The sequence below is a fragment of the Polyodon spathula genome, chromosome 10, assembly GCF_017654505.1.
Source record: "Polyodon spathula isolate WHYD16114869_AA chromosome 10, ASM1765450v1, whole genome shotgun sequence".
Lineage (NCBI taxonomy): Eukaryota > Metazoa > Chordata > Actinopteri > Acipenseriformes > Polyodontidae > Polyodon > Polyodon spathula.
The window spans coordinates 1,939,933-1,959,197 of NC_054543.1; the positions used below are offsets into that span (position 1 = coordinate 1,939,933).

At 38.7% G+C, this 19,265-nt stretch overlaps 2 protein-coding genes and 1 long non-coding RNA gene across 5 annotated transcripts in view; 1 reads left to right on the forward strand and 2 right to left on the reverse strand.

Annotated features, from left to right (window-relative positions):
• The first annotated feature begins 727 nt into the window (after window positions 1-727).
• LOC121321711 lies at window positions 728-4,086 on the forward strand. Its single transcript, XR_005950963.1, has 3 exons — window positions 728-1,048; window positions 1,627-1,707; window positions 4,000-4,086. It is a non-coding gene; the product is annotated as an uncharacterized LOC121321711 (long non-coding RNA).
• A 1,091-nt stretch (window positions 4,087-5,177) lies between these two features.
• LOC121321710 (programmed cell death protein 4-like) lies at window positions 5,178-16,068 on the reverse strand. Of its 2 annotated transcripts, XM_041260787.1 has the most exons (12): window positions 15,937-16,068; window positions 14,875-14,970; window positions 13,206-13,499; window positions 11,924-12,018; window positions 10,957-11,070; window positions 9,111-9,332; window positions 7,907-8,004; window positions 7,502-7,601; window positions 7,245-7,352; window positions 6,716-6,826; window positions 6,456-6,595; window positions 5,178-5,883 (listed from the first exon to the last, which is right to left on the reverse strand). In XM_041260787.1, exons 2-12 carry the CDS (start codon window positions 14,906-14,908, stop codon window positions 5,823-5,825), a joined length of 1,377 nt encoding a protein of 458 aa, XP_041116721.1. In that variant the 5' UTR covers window positions 14,909-14,970; window positions 15,937-16,068; the 3' UTR covers window positions 5,178-5,822. The 2 variants fall into 2 exon arrangements, with proteins under 2 accessions (XP_041116721.1, XP_041116722.1); XM_041260788.1 differs by lacking the exon at window positions 15,937-16,068 and having other exon boundaries at window positions 14,875-15,929.
• A 128-nt stretch (window positions 16,069-16,196) lies between these two features.
• Window positions 16,197-19,265, reverse strand: part of LOC121321709 (RNA-binding protein 20-like) — a 46,857-nt gene continuing 43,788 nt past the window's right edge. For both annotated transcript variants that reach the window (XM_041260786.1, XM_041260785.1), the window contains one exon: window positions 16,197-18,702. In XM_041260786.1, the coding sequence (XP_041116720.1) occupies window positions 18,601-18,702 (102 nt within the window). In that variant the 3' untranslated portion in view covers window positions 16,197-18,600. The remainder of the gene's footprint in view (window positions 18,703-19,265) is intronic.

A 19,265-nucleotide genomic window follows, 5' to 3' on the forward strand; every position in this document is an offset into this window, starting at 1 on the left:
TCTACCCCGCTGCCCGCTCAGCGCCTCCGCTTGCCTCCTTCCACACCAGCGCGTCACACGCACGCAGCACCGCCGTCTATCACGAGACTTGCACCGAGGCGCTCCTGCTCTGAGGAGGGGGGGCTTACTGCTGTGCTCCGGGCCACAGGGTGGAGCTGCTTTATGTTATATATTTTTTGATTTTATTTATTTGTTATTTGATCCCCCCCCCCCGACGAATTAAAGTAAAATTTGAACTCCATTGCCTCAATGTTATTTTAACATTGTTACTGGATGCATGGTTTGTCTTTGCTAATAACATGGTGTTATCTATAATTATTTAATTGTTAGAAATAAACAGAGCAAAAAAAAAAAAAAAAAAAAATATATATATATATATATATATATATATATATATATATATATATATATATATATAGAGAGAGAGAGAGAGAGAGAGAGAGAGAGAGAGAGAGAGAGAGAGAGAGAGAGAGAGAGAGAGAGAGAGAGAGAGAGATCATGCATTCGGAAATCTGCAAAGTTATCCATGTCTTGGCTTGAACACAATGTATTTCATTTATTGGTTCACTTTCAAAAACTACAACTCCCACAATGCACGCGTGCGTATTATGATTAACGCGTCCGATCGTTTTATTCCAAACGTCATTACGGCTAAACGTCGTTTCTCTAGGTAAGTGGGTTGACCGAGTCTGTGTGCAGCGATAAGAAATTTCTTGCGGAGGTTTGTTTTGATCGAATCGCAATATTACAGCATGTTGATTTCACTTATTCAGAAATGCAATTTATAAATAACAGCGTACATTACATACATTAATATGTATTGCAAGACTTATTACATACATTAATTCATGCTGTCGCAATGTATTTATTATAAAACGAGATCGATTGTGGAATTAATTTATGGATTGCTATTCTGCAAAATCTTCCTACACTGTGAACGGCACGTCATTGGAAATGTTGCATATTATTGTATGTTTTATTTATTTAGTTTGCAGCTACCCCCACACAGTAAGACATAAAGTAACTTACTCTAATGGGGTAAATGAAGGTAAAAAGACATTCGTTGTAATCGGATTTTGAATATTCGTATATATTACACTATGTAACACAATTTTTGTTCCTCGGTAGTAAGTGTTATTTCCTAATTGCTTATGCCTCAAAAGTATAGAACATGGCTATTATTCCCCACAAACTTTGCTATTGTGACCAGGACAGTGATATTTCAAAATATCACTATTTCCAATTATACTGTATTTACAGTATAATTGTAAATCTCGAAAAACTACTCAGTTCTAAATCTTTTGTAGTCATCTTTGTATTACTTTGGTATAAATATATGTTAATTTGGATTCATATGTTGTTTTTTTCTGACTTTATGTGAACGAAAAGACACACATTTGCCCATTTTCCCACTGGAAATAGTGATATTTTGAAATATCACTGTCCTGGTGAGGCATAAGCAATTAGGAAATAACACTTACTACCCAGGAACAAAAAAAAAAAAAAATTGTTACACAGTGTTATCATAGTATTGTTGTTGGTGGTACTACCGCTACTAATAATAACTGTGTGTGTGTGTGTGTGTGTGTGTGTGTGTGTGTGTGTGTGTATTTATTTAAAATGAAGAATTTAACTTGCTTGATGTGGAAAACTTCAATATGCCAGGAGAGGTGAAGCCGACGTTTCGAGAAGTTCTTCCTCAACAAGGTATCAATTGTTCTGACATATTTTTGAAAAGTACTTTCAGAATACTGTATTTTGATTGTCACTAATATAAATACAAATAGGGTAGTACAGCCCCATGCTTTTGTTAAGTGTGGGTTGTTTTCCTATGCCATGCTCTTCAGCAGGATACATTAATGAATACAATTCAATTTGAGGCTAATACTGCTTTCATTCCTACATTATACTCAGTATAGAGTTGTGTATACAACCTGCAATCATCATTTAATGCAAGTTCGTGGGTTTTTTGTGGTGTTCTCTCAGCTTTGAATGGCCTACTTTATACAAATTATGAACCATTATTTTATATTAGAGGGACAAATAACTGAATATTTAAACACTGTTTGAAATGTAGTCATATAAGAGTTTATAAACGATAGTGTAAAAAGATGCCTATAAATGGCACATGTAATAAATAACACGTTCTTTCTATAATAGGTAATTTTGATGTGGTGTCAGGTTTGTTTTACTACAAAGAGATTTTGTTACTGTCATAATTTCCAATATTAAAGAATATTTTGAAAGACTTTTGAAACATGAATATTTCATGTTCGTCCCAGCTCAGAACTGAAATGGCCTTGCTGTGTCTTGAGAAAGCCTGTACATCTTACTGCCCTTTGACCAGTTGTTGTTTTTAGAAAATATGGTATGAGGAATTGCTTGCGTTTAAAATAGACGTTACTTTGGTGATACCTGCAGTCTGGCTGATGTTGTGTTGTTGGGATAATGCCAGATTCAGTATAAATACAGATACGGAGTTTTCCTTGTAGTCAGGGTTATATCTGTGTATACCTGATGTGTCAAGTTTATTTATGCTGTGTAGTACTAATGGAAAAGAACACCATGTACCAGGATCTAGGGGCGTATTGTTTTGTAATCTGACCTTTTTGTGTAAGCTAAAGGGAACATTCCTGAAGAACTTAACTTGTTGCATGTTCATATGGTAACTGTATTTTCAAAGCCAATCTGGTGAAACTGCTAACACTCCTAAAATGTGTTTTATTTTTAAGACATTGCTGTTTCACATCTTTTTAAATCACATTATACCCATTGAATAATTACAATACAGTACAGTTATTATTTATGATACATATCATTTAATAATGAACAACTCATTCCTCCCAAGGGTTATGCCATTACTCCTTGCTGATTAGAAGAGACCCTGTCAGTGTTACACTTGTAAAGTAACCCATGCTCTCATAGGCTGTGAATAGCATTCAAGATCCCAAACTCAAATTCCACAACAAGTCTCATCAGAGATTAGTTTCAGATTTGGAATGACAGACCAGCTTTTCTTGTATGGTGCTGAGAATGTGGGGAACAAACTAAAAGGAAGCAAACATTCCTATTATACTGTTGATGTGACAATTGTTGTTTTTTTTTTTTGCTTTTTTTATTACATTTTCTACAGAATTAGTCTATACAGCTACTCTTAGAAGTTTGATATTAGCAACCCACAATGGTTGTGCTCCACCTTTCACTTGTTTTTGGCCATTTTGATACAAGAGGCAGTTCAACAGGGGTATTCAAGTGCGAAGTAAGCATGTTGTAGTCTGTCCTAAGACTTGATCAGGTGCCTAGACTTGCATGTAACTGCTGTAGCTCACTGCAACATTCCCTACACTAATGTGCCACAAGAAAAACAAGTGGTAATTCAGTAATAATTTAATTAAAGGCAGCATTTTTTAAATAATGTACTTTCTAAGAGCACAGTATGAAATGTGAATGCTGGTAATGTAGCAGTTTAGTGTTTAATACTTCCAGCTTACTGTGTAGTTCAGCTTCATGACATTCTTGGAATTAGTTTTTTTTTTTTCTGTGTAATCCAGCAGACACATTTTCATGACCCTTTCATGCACAGTAGCAGTACTTTTTCAGAATATTTTGGGTCAGAAACTCCTACAGGTCTCTACTCGGATAACTATGCCTATGTCTCAGTTGATTAACACAAACTTTATTTTCCCTTTGCTATTATCTTGATAAGAGAGACGTGTGCAGATTGTTTGGAACACAATCTAATCACTGACCTTAGCTATAAAACAAAGCCGTAAAAAGTACACAATGAAAGTTCTGTATGGGCAAGATTAAAATGCTTCTAATCACAGTAAGTTGCAGTTTTTATTGCAATTCAATCATTTCATTATAGCAAGACGTGCTACTTAACAGAGTTTGTTTTTATTTATCTAAAACATCACTGATGCCAAATTCTTCCAGGACCAAGTTGCCCCATCCCAAAAGCTTTGTTTAATGACTGCACTCCTTATTTCCCTAGGGCAGCTCTCTATGGAGGATGTACCCACTATGGTGCTTTGTAAACCTAAGCTGCTCCCTCTTAAATCAGTCACCCTGGAAAAGCTAGAGAAAATGCAGCAGGAAGCACAGGAAATGACTGTGAAAGAGTAGCGGCAACAAGACCTGCAAATTAGGGTCAACGCCTACTGCCATACCCAACCCACAGCAGGCATGCCCATTCTGTGCAGATTTGTGGTCATCTGTGCAGGGTGGAGACAGTCCTAAAAACATACTGGCATAGTGCTGTAGTAAATAAAATGCACAAGTCTGATATGTTTGAATGAGCTTACATTTTTTTCTTCCTTTAAAATAAACAAACAAAAAAAACAGGGTGGGGTGGGGGTTGGGAGATGAGTGTTAAAACACTGTTAGCAAGTACCATAGTAGTGCACCTGAAAAGCTATTAATGGGTTTTGTGAGAAACTACTCCATTTCCAACAATGCTGAAGGTTACAGCCAATGGCTAGGGTCAAAAATGAACTTCCGATGTCAGGCTTGTAACTGTTTACCAAATACATCTCCAGTGAAAAAGAACTGCAAATAAGAATCAAATCATTATTGGAGCAAAGAAATCCATTTCTTAAAAGGACGAAATCTTGGAAGTAAAATTTTCTTAAAAAGCCTCGACTTACAGGTATATCTGAAAACCAAGACTGACCATTTAAAAACAGTTCGTGTGTTATGAGTGAACACATTTTGGGATAACAGCATTTATAGAATTGGAAGTTTACGAGATCTAAAATGTAGTGGGGGTCACCCTTTTGACAAGAGATTATAGTTCAAAGATACGCCAGCAGAGGGTGCCACTTACTACTTACTGGTCACCAAGGGTCCATTTTAGAAATCCTCTCAAAAGGAAAAGCTGATGTTTATAAACATCAGAATATACTGAGCCCTCCCACTTGGAATTTTACTTAAATTATGGAAATGATGTCCCTTTCTGTTTGAAATCAAGAAGCTGTGCAGAATTTTACACTCAGCAATGCATTTCCTGGTAACTTAAAAATATTGTATTTCTGTAAGGTCTTACTCTCTACATGTAATTAAATTGTTACACATAACCTTACTATTATGACGTTGACTCCCAGTTACTATTGGAGGATACAAAGTGTCCAAGGAAGACAGAAATCTTGTCAAACATAAAAAAGTACAAAACAAAAACATTAAACTTCATAGAAATTTTATATTCTTGACAGTGACACTGAGCAAGACCAAAGTTCCATTTCACTTTTCAGATTAATACAAAAATAGATGTTCACAATACCATTTCAGTTATCCCACCTAAAAGATAAATGGTTTATTTTGCCCTGAATTTTTTTTTTTTCTGTGCCATTTAAAAATTCCAATTACAGTGTATTTGTAATGTCAAACATTTTTTTTTCTTCTTAAGCACAGCACATGAACAATAGCAGCCAACAGGGGTGGAATGGGGCTGTGCTACACAGCACAAAACATTACCCCTAATATAAAGCTTTATACACAAACCAGTGGTTCATACAAATACAATGCTGTCAGGAAAACAAGCGACAGTGATACAAACATGGAATGACTAATTGAAGTGTGGCACTTTCAACAGGGTTAGCGTATTTCAAAACACCAACCGGGTGTGCTTTTAAAAACCCCAGCCCCCAAAGAAAAAAAAGGGGGGGGGGGGGGGGGGGCTTTTTGGTTCCCCTTTTTCATGGTTTACACTCTATAGGCTTTACAAGTAATGTTTTGTATCTGAACTGTTACACCATGAATATGAATAGCGTAAAGCAACTCTAGGGTTCGAGTAGAGCTGGCACAGAGGCTTCTGCAGCTTCTCTTCAGTTGCTTTCAAGTTTAAGGCGTCCACCATCTCCTTCACTTACAAACCTTTTACGTCCCCTAAAAAACAAGAGCGATTCGATTTACATTTGATTTTTTTTTCTTAAATGGTGCAAACATAACATTAGTAACAAACAAGATTAGTTTCTGTCTATTTACACCAGAGAGAACACAACTACTGTACATGCGATTAATATGCAAATAGCATTAGAATTGCTTAGAATGCACAAAAGTAAAACTAAAATCTTTGTTCATGTTTCTTAATCAAAAAAAAAAAACAGAGGCCTTTAATATCATACGTTGCTTGTTATTACACAGTACATTAAGTGGAGTACTGTATGTACAACTCATTACACAAGAGTTATATACAGGTCTTAGTTCTTTGCAACAGTTTGACAACCTCTTCATGATTAACAATAATTGCAGTGTGTTTTGGGTTTGAAACAGGGCAGGCAAATTCAACAGACAGGGAATAGCTTGTTGCAATGAGGGAACCAGCATGGCTACACGCATTCTGTAACACCTGCAGGTAAGAACACATGAAATTACCTAATGATGTGTGTGTGTAGTGGTGGTAGCCTATGCCACCTAATACAATTCAGCTACATCCCAGTACCCAGAAGTAATCTCACCTGCATGGGCAAAGGTCCCTCAGTTTTTTGGTGATAACACCTGCGTTAAAGCTCTGTTCCACAAATTGCTCCAGCACAGAATAGGCATGTGGCACATCTATGTTAATCTCTGGAATTTCCATGTAAACTCTTTCAAAACCCTGAAACAGAACATTTCATGGCTGAAAAATAAACGCTTCACTAAAAACAGCATCCAATGATCTCATTCAACAAGAATAGTCAATGTCATATTTATTTTTTAAAACAGATACTGCTCTTACCCTTCTCATTTGGTCTACAGTAATGACAGAGGACTCCCACAGAAATTTCAGTAGCTGCAGCACCATTTTAAATGTGGTTTCTCCAGTGGATTCCAAAACCATGACCACTGCCTAAAAACAAAATCAGACACTACAGCACTACTTCCCATTCAAAATGCAGCGATATTAAAGCTTAGGATGCAGGGCCATTACCCAACATTGGTCACTATGTATTATGTGCATTTCTCTTAGGATTACATTTCTAACAGTGCAATCCCTGGTCTGGTTTGTTTGCCAAGAACTAAGATTAGAGGAGTTGCACTGCAATAGGGAGCCTATAAATACCTTCAATAATTGTTTTACAAACACACACTGCTTTAATATAAGGAACCATGCTGAAGCATACCTGCCGAGAGGCATTCTTTACAATTGTGCTGACGGTTTTTGCAATGGTTTGGAATAAGGAAACTGTCAAAACAGCAGGACAGTCGCTGGAGCCTCACACTGTGCTGTTAGCTTGCAGGACACAAGCTTGTTGAGCCACTCTTACCTCATAGATAAACTCATGGTAAAAATGTGGCACTTCCAGTTCCTGCAGGCACCTCTCTGCTTCTGCTACATCACCTGACAGCAGGTACTCCTTCAGCAATAGGTCAATCTGATAGAAAACAGGGATCCGCTTAAAAAGAAAGCTTTATATTCTGGTATGCCACCATGGGACTGATGCAATTACATTGGGATACATCAGCCACATACACCATAAGAGATTTGACAGTTAGGATAAACCACACAGGGCAGGTTTCTTACCTCTTTCATTAACTGATTGACAGGTCGCTGACCTCCTCCTGTTCCCCACAGTCCTCCCTTACTCATTTTGAGGAGTACTGCTGCCTTGTCCAAAGCAGCTCTGCAAACCATTGAAGTAATGGACAGTATGTTGAGAGAGCACAGATGAATTGATCAAACTACACTATACAAATATGGAATGCCTAGAAGGGAACGTTTTAAAGATTTAAAACACCAGCGCTTTTAGACGGACAACTACTGTTTAAATCTATCGCATAAAATACACAGAAATGGGTGTTGTGGGGAATCAATGCATATAATAAAGCTACAAGCAGAAGCTATGGCTAGGATTTGTTTTGCAAGTGAATCTTCTAACACTCCCAGCAAATCTGCTACAAGGAACAGTTGACAAATACAAACCCTTACCTGGCATGGTCACAGTCCACTTTCCCTTTGTAGCTCTCAATGTAATCCTTGGAGAGAATCTTATCCCCAACTGCCCGCGCAATGAACTGACCAACAAGCTACAATGGAGAAGAAAAGGGTTCAGTGGCTCATTTAATTCAGATATTTTAAATATGCATTCCAATTCTAACTTGTACTGGATTTTATTGTTGTTTTACTCCTGCTTTAAAAAAGGACAATTCAGTTTCTACACAATTGTTATTAAGATACAAAATTTGGAGTGTGTTATTTACTCTAAATCTCAAAAACTACACATTGAACAAAGCTAGGGTAGCGAATGACACAGGGCAGGAAAGACAGAAAGAAAAAGTTGGCCAAGTCATTTTGCTGGTACAAAAACACTTGTACCAAACAGCTTTTGTTCCTGTGCAAATTCTGTAAAAGTAATGAACTCATGCTCACTTAACCAGGACTAAGCTACCAGTGTTTGCTCATGAAAAAGACCTTTAAACTCTCCCTACACTGAACTTGCATTTCGCTCCTGCAGAAACAAAGAAACAATAGCGAGAGCTCTCCCGTCTCTCTGCTGGTGAAAGAAACGAGGTGAAATGCATCTCTAACAAGCAGCAGCATAGTAACAACAGTTCTGTTTATTTGAGCCCATGCCACAGAGCTTCCTGTTATTACTTTTCTTACAGCTGATGTAAGCTGACAAGAAGGGAGGAGGGGAAAAAAAAATCATTACATCATTGTCTAGCTTGCGCTTTTTTTTTTTTTTTAAAACACTTCCACGGTTTACATCAAAAAGAACAAAACCTATCCATGTTAATAAGCAAAGCTAGTGGTAAACTGAACTTGTGTTCTGTAAGCTTTCACTGCTAAGCTGTCGCACAGCATTTAATATGAACATAAACAGCACTGATACCGCCAAAAATAGGTTTCTGCAATGAAGAATTTTGTCCTTTCAGTCACCAGGGCAGAAACACATTTTTTAGGGGTAAGGCAGCTATTATCTACTCAGGGATACCAAGACATTTAGTAGCAAGTGTTAAAATGTGAGGTGTGCATATAAAGAATGTTTTAACCAAGTTTCATTAGATAAGCTTCTCTAAACATAGCTTTGTGTTAAGAAATCAAACATTTTTTCGACCTGGCCCACAAGCCACATCCTGAGCAGAGCTGTGTGCAGCATGTCCACCCAGATGGAAATAGGCGCCGTGTTTACCTGTGGTGCCCCTGGAGTGTCGAGGACTAGCTCTGGCAGCTCCCTGAGGAGCCTGTCAAACGATTTCTCCACATCATCTCTGCTCAACAGCTTCCCACACAGGTCAGTCAGGAGCCTGGATGTCAGCTCTCGGTGGCTTGCTTTAGCCTCCAGCGCAAGCGATACTGCCAACATTGGCACGCCACTCTTCATCTCACCCAGGTTCAGCTCACGCAGCAGCTCCTGAAAAATTAAACTCACACCATTCAGGATTGTAGTCAAGACTACAGAGTTTTTAAAAGTGGATTGCCATGGTTTTATTACAGTGAGCAATTTCATCCTCTGAACTCCCAGACTAGAAGAATTTTGGCACAGGTTTATTAGTGCAGTGGGATGTCAAAAGCTAATTATGGGTTCCTACCTGCTTAAGCTAAAAGATCGCTAGTTAGGGGGAAGGATAAAGATGGCAAAAAAGTGTCCTTTGAAAAAAGAAATTAATTATTGTTTCCATGGAGTAACTAGTTTGAAAAAATATAGTGTTACACGTCCCCAGGTGTTGCTACAACTGTTTAAATAACGTACCTGTAACTTCTCTTTTGATTGTTAACATCCTCACAACTTTTTACACTTATAACTTCAACGTGTGCTTCTAAGATCTTCAGTGCACTGATGTTGTAAGGATTATTGCCCATATTGTCAAACAGGCAATACATCAATAATAATCCATGATTTAAATTGCTCTTGCTGCAGTGATTTAGAGGACAGATCTAAAACTATCTATGAAAAAGACCTAGGAGTTTTTGTTGACTCAGATATGTCTTCATCTAGACAATGTGGGGAAGCTATAAAAAAGGCTAACAAGATGCTCGGATACATTGTAAAAAGTGTTGAATTTAAATCAAGGGAAGTAATGTTAAAACTGTACAATGCACTAGTAAGACCTCATCTTGAATATTGTGTTCAGTTCTGGTCACCTCGCTATAAAAAAGATATTGCTGCTCTAGAAAGAGTGCAAAGAAGAGCGACCAGAATTATTCCGGGCTTAAAAGGCATGTCATATGCAGACAGGAATTGAAGAATTGAATCTGTTCAGTCTTGAACAAAGACGACTACGCGGCGACCTAATTCAAGCATTCAAAATTCTAAAAGGTATTGACAATGTCGACCCATGGGACTTTTTTGACCTGAACAAAGAAACAAGGACCAGGGGTCACAAATGGAGACTAGACAAAGTGGCATTCAGAACAGAAAATAGGAGGCACTTTTTTACACAGAGAATTGTGAGGGTCTGGAATCAACTCCCCAGTAATGTTGTAGAAGCTGACACCCTGGGATCCTTCAAGAAGCTGCTTGATGAGATTCTGGGATCAATAAGCTACTAACAACCAAACGAGCAAGATGGGCCAAATGGCCTCCTCTCGTTTGTAAACTTTCTTATGTTCTTAAACCCCAGTCCACCAGAGTGGCCATTTTGAAAAGAGCTTTAAAACAGACTTTAAGGTTGTCAGTGTAAAAAGGATGTTAACAATGAAAAGAGAAATTACAGGTACGTTATTTAAAAAGTTGTAGCAACACATGGGGACGTGTAATGATTTTTCGGAACCCAGCTACTTACTCTCTAAAAGCAGTAAACGCAATTATGACCATTTCAAGGTAGGGAGTATATACAGTATACAGACTAAAGTAAAAGATCAATTACATTTTTCAATGCTTTTTATTACCGTTCCTGATACTATTTAGGCTAAACAGACTAAACTTAGTTGCAAAATCTTACAAGACAAAAACCTGATGTGCTGTAGGTCCAGTTTTAAATCTATACTGCTTTGCTGGTTACAATCTTTAAGGCATTACAGTGGCATTAATTTACCGCAACTTCATTTGTGTCTCCATGTTCAAAGTATTCCTGGACAATTGGTGTCACAGTCTTCTCAAAGACTCCTTCATCCAAGGGCAAGACGACAGTTTCATACACACAGTTCTCCTGTAAAAACACACTCTTAAATTTAAAATTCTCATTTATTTTGCCACATGAACAGTTTAAACACCAGTTCTCCTTCCCTTATCCCAGTCCCTCAGGAAATGCATGTCTGTTAAATTTTCATCCCATGTGTAGTGAGGTCCCAAAACATTAAATCTCATTAAAGAGTCGTTTGCTCCCAAAACAAGTGTTCCTGGGCACAGTCAATCCGATCTAGTCTTGGAACTGCTCATCTGTCAATACTAAAACAAATGAACAGAATTATTTAACAAATGTTTCAACTAAAGAGTAAGCCCAAATGTTTGTCAAAAATGTGTACTACTTTCTTTTAGTATTGCTATGTATCTCATAATGCAGTGATAAACCTGTCCAGACATCAAAAACATGTTGTCTGTTGCCACAGACAGAAGAATTTCCTGAGCCCAGATTTTGACAACCAATGAACTAATAGGAGTAAACATGTTGTTATTTTATTGTAGTGCAATATGTATGTAAAACACACATGCAACAACATGGAAACCGTGTTCTCTCAAACAGTGTGCCAGAGATTGTTGCTCAAGATTAGGCGAGGCTGCTGTAGGTACAGCTCTCATGGCAGCCAGAGAAAGTAAGCCTGCTATTATCTCATAATAAACTGCCATCAGACTTTCACTTCAACACAACAACTCGACATGCAAATGATTTGGCCACCAGTTCCCCTGACAAGATGTTTAAAGATCTCAGTAAATAACACCTAAAATGAGCAGCTACTCACTTTACACACTGAAGAGCTATAAACAATAGATATTTGTTTATTCTCTCCATACGTGAACAACTGAATTAGCTCATCTGGCAAAAACACCAGCGGTACATCTACCTGGTCCTCATCATAATTGGGATCCCTGACATCGACTTCTTCAAGATCATACACCTCACCAGGATAGCCCCAAACCCCTTTACCTCCTGCTCCACCTGAGGAAGGGAAACGGAGTTAAGAAATGAACAATGCAATATCGGTAAACTGACAGCAACAAAAATAACACACGGATTGAGAATGTTATGAGTCTGGCACACAAGGGCAGCTTGTTAACCATGTGGATTGGAGATTGAAAACATTTACCGTGCAGTTGTGACAGTAATTCTAGACAGCAGAACTGCAGTCTTTGACAAATTACCATCCTTATGCAAGTAATCGGAGTTACTCTACAGTATGCCACATTTTTGTAAAGGAGCTCCGGTCCACACTTACAGCTCTACATAACTGTCTCTTTATTACAGTTATAAAAGTTATTCTGGTAAAATTACAAGCTTGAAAAACAAACAAGCACATGGACTTACTGAGAATGGAGAGGGTCAGTGGCTTCCCACTGCCAAAGCAGAGTCTGGACAGCTTAAGATACAGAGACACCTCTACCTCAAGTGCCATAGGTCGTTTATTGGAATGGATAAGCAGCCAACCTGCTCACTAACATGTTTCACTGTGGTTTTTTTAATTTTTTTTATTTGTTACATTTTGAAAATTGAGGAATAAATAAATCGGGGTGTCATTCTGCACTACTGGGCTGCCAAAGAGAGGTTTGCCAAAAAATCCACTTCTAATTGGGGGATTTAAATATACCCTGAACAGTAAGAAATGAGATGCATACTGTACATGGCAGATCAAAACACAGTTATTGTTAAGAATCCTTTCAGAAGTTTTTTTTTTTTTTTTTAGTTTTGGTTTGTATGTTACATTAGACAGACTTATTTTGTTCCTGTGACGTGAAGAATGCCCCGGACAGGTAATGATTTCATTTACAGTACAAACCTAATTTTCTAACAAGGCCTTTTCAGATCTATTTAGTAGAAGCAAGCATTCGATTTTCTCTCCACAGAGAGTCCAATGCAATGCATCAACTTGTTTTTACTGGGGCATATGAACAGAGTAACAGCTGTTATTAATGCCAATTAAATCTTTCTGTGAGATAGTAAGCCCATGCATGGGGCCCCATAATGTTACTGCAACGGGAAACACTTGAGCAGCTACAGGTCTATCCACAGCGATACCCGGCAGCCTTGTGTCACATAAGCAGTTTGAGAAACGCAAACCCCGGTTGTGAACGCTACCCATCATGAACACACAGCGTGAGACTGAGGAACCCCTTCATGAGATGGAGTACCTTTCTTTGGCAGACCTCTCCCTTTCCCAGACCGGGACTTTCTGTCCAGCAGCTTTCCCTTGGGGCTGGTGGGAGTGACAGGCACAGCTCGGACGCTCTCCCCGTTATCGCTGAGGGAGTCCCCCCGCCCGGAGTCTCGAGACGAGTTCTTCCGGAGGCGTCTCTTTGCTTTGGCCTTCACCCGAGCCTCATGGACGGTGGATGAGGTTGCTGTGATCCAGTTCCCATTGATCTCATCATCAGTGTTCAGGGTTACCACCTTTTCATCGTCGCTAGAGAGCAAGGAGCTGTTTTCTGGAACAGGAGGAGAAAGAGAGCCTTGAAAGAGGTCATCTGACAGGATGCTAGTTAGAGACATCACATGAAGGGGAGAACAAAATAAATAAATACATACACTAACCACTAAAGCTCACTACCCTGCTAACATTTGAAATGTGATCTGTGTAAGGTAATGGCTAGAGATACCAGAATTGGTGATGGCTACAGCCTTAAAAGTTACTGCCCAATATATACAGGATTTATACTGGCACATGTGCTACATTGTACCTTACACCTAATAAATCTAGTTTTAAAAAAAAACTGTTTATTTATGTCAAATTACAGGGGATTTAAATACATAGGATATGACAAATTACTGTTTATTGTTAAAACCAATTAATACAAAATAAATAAATAAATAAATAAATAAATAATAATAATAATAATAATAATATGGAAGTGCAATCAAGCAGTAGAATAGTTCTCTTGTGTTTTGAATGAGCCCTTCTCCTGATATATGCAAGTGTAAAGTGTGGCATACAATCAAGCGTTAAGTAAACATCAATCACACAAGCAGGTGTTGATTGTACTGATACAACCTCATACAACACAGCTCCTTCTGGACACATGGAGCTCTTGTTATCCTGATGGGAATACCAGGAGAAGTGAACCAGTGGCTGTACTCTTAACCAGTATGGGTTTGGAATGTCAGCAGCTTATCAGGATGCAGGAAATTTCCCAAGCCATTTTATAACCTTAAAAAGAGCAGCTCCACACCTGCATATAAATCAGCTACCCAACTGTGATTCAAAACTGCTTTTTTAAATTAAAATGAGACTAAGTTTAAAATTGACAGCCTGTACAGTACAGTTCTGGAAGTGATTAACAGCTGTTGAAGTACAGCAGGTAGTGTGCTTTCTGATTAAAGTATGACGGTGCCACCATCCAAAACAGGTACATCTGTATCTACCTGTGGGGACACATTCTGGAACACAGCCCTGGGGATCAGACTGAATGGCAGGGTCCTATCTTCAAGGAACCTCCTAGCTGCCTCAACCTCACAGGTGTCTTCAGCACCCTTTTGCAAATTACCAAAAAATTGCAAGAGGAACTCATCAGCTTCAACATGGACCAATGGAACTGAACCAAACAAATGAACTGAAAGGCTACTGGTGGACACTTTAACCTATATACTGTGTGTGTGTGTATACATAAACTCTGAGGATCTTTTTTTTTTTTTTTTTAATACACACACTTATGAAACGTGTCTGCATGTTGCTCAAACTACCACATAATTGGTTAGAAAAGTTCATTATTAGCTAAATGCTGAAACTATTTCAAATTGCATGCAAGGAAAATGGTAATGGTATTAACATAGCAATAATCAAGACAGAACACGTGGTCAACTTACCCACATTAAGCCACGCCTGACATTCTGTCGCCATGTTTTATTGTGAATCTGCTGCAAAAGAACAGTGAATGGAACTAAAGATACGCCTCTCCTGGCCTGAAAGAAAAGAAGTAACATCGGTGCCTGCTTAACTGCGCACTTTGCTTTTTAGTTTAGTTTAGTTTTATAAGTGAGAACAAATCTGCCAGCATCATCTGTAAAGTTGTCTCTCGCCCGTGCCAGGGGCATGCCCCTACATGTATCACGCACTGGTGCCCAATCCATCCTTACACCAAATTCAATGGAAATATATAGTTTCAGATATCGGTCGACTTTACTTAAATTTACAGTAACCAGTCAATCCACCTCTTTACTGTATGAATAAAAACAGAAGTTTTTTTTTTTTTAGCAATTAAGAACCAACACAAAACCATGCTGTTTTACGGTATACTGCTGTAGAAAAAACTAACACTAACAGCACAATCATACGAGTTCTAGCAATTTCGATATTCAGTGCAACACTGGGCAAATGCTACCAACACCACTGTTTATTTAAGCTCGAGCTCAGCCATTGTGTTTAAAGCTATGATATTATAACCAGATTAAAGTATACTGTAAAATTAACTTTCATTTTATTAAGATCCTTTCATAATAAGGTCCTTGCATAATACTTAAATATACTGCAAACAAATTAATTAAAAAAAAAATAAAAGCATGACTTCACCGATATCAAGTCTCTTATGTAACCACTCATATTAGCATTTTACTCATGCCCTGTTTAAATTACAGGAGACAAGGTGGCCCGGACTGTATGGGACGGATAACTTAGTGCGTCATTACAAATCGCAACCTTTCTTGCAATTACACGAAGGGTGGATTTCATTGTTGCAAGTTCGTTTATTTTAAAAGCTGGTAGGCTTATTCTTAAAGGTACGCCGCTTATTTCTTGCATGTTAAAAATAAATAATAATAATAATAATATATGTTTACAACTCCTCAAGACAACAAGACAACGATTGTTGACATTTCCAAACTTTGTTCTATGTCGATGTTACCAAATATAAACAAACAAAATGCCAGTACCGTCCGTAGCTCGTTCTGTACTTCGGTCCAAAAAAGGCATGCAACTAATACAAACTACTATCTACCAAGAGCAAATACGCTTTGCTCAAACAGCAAGCACCGTGCTCCTAACCGACCGTGCTCTCTATACACCCCCGACCTCAGCAACTTCAACTCTCGCCTGTTTTTGTTTTTCTCGGCCCAGCAACAGCATCAGGTGACTATCTCCTCGCAGTTTATTGGCAGCAGTTCACGGCCAATCAGAGTAAGGAATGAAGCGGTCTCTTTAATCAAGGCAGCGCGGCCAAAGATATCCTATCCTTGTATTACAGCACGGCAAGGATGGGAGGTTCATACGGGCCCTGGATCTCGATGCTGAATAGATGCTGCCCCCTTGCTTTGGAAGAGGAGCATTGCAGCTGTAGTGTTCGCAACAGGTCGGCAAATCTAACGTTTTAAGTATACTTCCTGGATACGGTAACGCATATACTGATCTATTAATGAGTTATTAATATTTTATATCCACTTGAGTCACGATTTTTTTAAAAACATGTTTTTAGAAATTGTAAAAGTTTGTGTGAACTCTGTGGAATTTCGTTACTTAACAAGAGGCGAACTGCATTTACAGTATTGTAGCGAAACTTGATTAACGCAGGCAGGCCCATGACACAGGGCGAGGCAATCCACACACAGGCGGAGAGGGGACGCGAACCCGGGACCTCTCGCACTAAAGCATAGCGCCGCTTCCCTTGCACATGGACCATGAAACACTGCACACCGGGTCGATAGCAACCGGGATTGGCAGCGTGGAAACGAGAGCTGTAAGAAGTATCCCTCAAACGGTTGAGATAAGTACTGAAGCAACACTGCGATAACTAATATTAACACCAGGTGTCACTAGAGATCCATGTGACACACAAGATTTACTACTCGGTGCAAAACGTGGACTGCCTTCCATTTGGAAAAGCAAACGTGTGCTCTATCTTTCTGTTGGATTGTAAAATTCGTTTCTCGGAAGCTAAATCTATCCTGTTAGTTTTTTTATATAAAAGCAGGACTGCAATATTTATAATTTTCTTTCAGAATTATTTCTGGATCCAAGCAAACCTGATTTTTGCACGCAAAAAAGTGTTTCCACAGAAGTCTGTTTAAAAAAAAAAAAAAAAAAAAAAAAGTGCTGTGAGGTTTTACTCCATTGGCTGATCTCAGGGATAACCGTTACCACTGCTGCTTATACCATTAAACAGACCCTGTAGACATGCCTATGAAAACACACATCAGTGGATGCCTTTCTTTAACACTGTGATGAAAAAAAGTGGCCCACTCATACATCGTTTCAAAATGTTTATTGCAATCACTTTCTGAAAAAAATCCACATTTAAAACTTTCAACAAAGAATTAAATACAAAGCTTCACCCCTCCGTGCAATCAACTGTACAGTTCAGGGGAAAAAAAATCAAAACTTTGTACAAACCCCAAAATATATAATACTTTTAATGAAAATCCACAATAAATATTAACATAAATGGTCCAGTTCAAGTGTACTTCAACAATTACAGCTCTGTGTAAAAGTATTTTCCCTGAATATGTCTCTGCTTTTATCTTATTGCCGTTCTCAAAGTGCAGGATCCTTGCGGTGTGCACAGACCCCTTAGATAGAGGTGACTGGGACCCCTGTGGTGGCACAAGTGATAGATTAATCAGGAAACTATGCTGCCTTCAAAGACCCCGAAGCAGCTGAGGTTCCTTCACCACCTTTTGAGAAATTTGAGCTGCTCTTAAGCCGAATAGAACCTCTCAATTGCACACGTCACAGGGTCTGGCTTACTATGAATTGAAGACTGCCTGGTGGAAGCACTCATTTTCTCTTTTAATCTTCAATAGATTACACTGGAGGGAAACCGGATCAATTTAAAACACAAAAAGTCAAATCATTCCCTAGTTTGGACAATTTTGGATTGAGAGGTGCCCACATTTGGACCCCATCTGGCACACACATAGTAGCAGGTGTATAAAGATAAGAGTTTACTGTATTTTTATTTTACAACATGCCATTTGGCAGCCAGAAACACATAAATCAAATACATTGTTTAACCTAAAAGAATGTCAGTGGACTGCACATATGGATGTGATTGTTTTCTATCTACTGGGGATTGTCTGGGGATCCATTCATTGAATTGTGTAGCGTTCCTGTAAGTCTCAGCTGAGTGAACTGAAGCACCCTGAACAGTTATCCTAGTAGATATTTCAGCAGCGCCTACGTGATTATCAGAACGCTCATAATGCCACCACCCTGTCCGTAAGAGACCAGCAGTTTCAACTGGGATAAAAAGAACAGCAAGACTGCATTTGTTTAAATGTAATTCTAAAGGGATATGCCTATGTTTACCTGGAGGCCACATTCATGTGTAACAGTCCACTCTGCTCAGGTTTACAGCACAGTGGTATAGTTACACGGTGAGGAATACGGACGGGAGTCTCGTCTCACGTGAGCGCACGCCTGAGTGTGAGAAGCTGTGTGGTATTAGATGGTTCTGCTGGTATTACATGCACACCAACTGAGGTGGATGGAGGTGGTCTATTGTTTCAGCAGTTCCTTGGACTCCTATCCAGGATCTGGCTCATCTGTTTCTGCTTCACAATAGGCACATATTTCCTTTTTTCCCCTTTGCAGAATCAACAGGGCTACTTCCCTTCAAACTGCGGGGCAATCCCAGCTTCTTCAGCAGCTGTGTTGTTCCTCTGTGCGCTTCTTATACCTTCTTCTGCTAACTGGGTCAGGTACTTCTGAAAAGACACGGCAGACAAAATATTGAGGTTTTTCCGCTCTGGACAAAGTGTGGGTTTTATCTATAACAACTGTAACAACTGTGTACACAAAGCAATGCTGTGTAATTGGGAAATATTAAAGATATTAATTAACTATATAACAATAATACCACTAATAATACTTTAATAATACTATATATATATAGATATATATAGCGATATATATATATATAGAGAGAGAGAGAGAGAGAGAGAGAGAGAGAGAGAGACATGTTGCTTAAACGAAACCTTTTTTGGCTGCAGCTTCCTCCTGACAGAGTATGAATTAAAAACCTGTAAACCTGTCCCACCATTTCAAACCTACTGTGGACAAGGAACATGATGAACTCACTGGAGGTACGTCATTTCTCCACATTACCCATTTTGACAGACACGACAGCTGCTGTTGCTCATTTCGCTTTGGAATGTAATCAAAAGAATGTCAGTCAGGCAGTCATGCAGGTTTCAGCAGCGTCAGGTTATTTAGCAGAAGCAGTAACGCAGTCTGGGCACTAACGAGCAACTTAATACACCTCTGAATC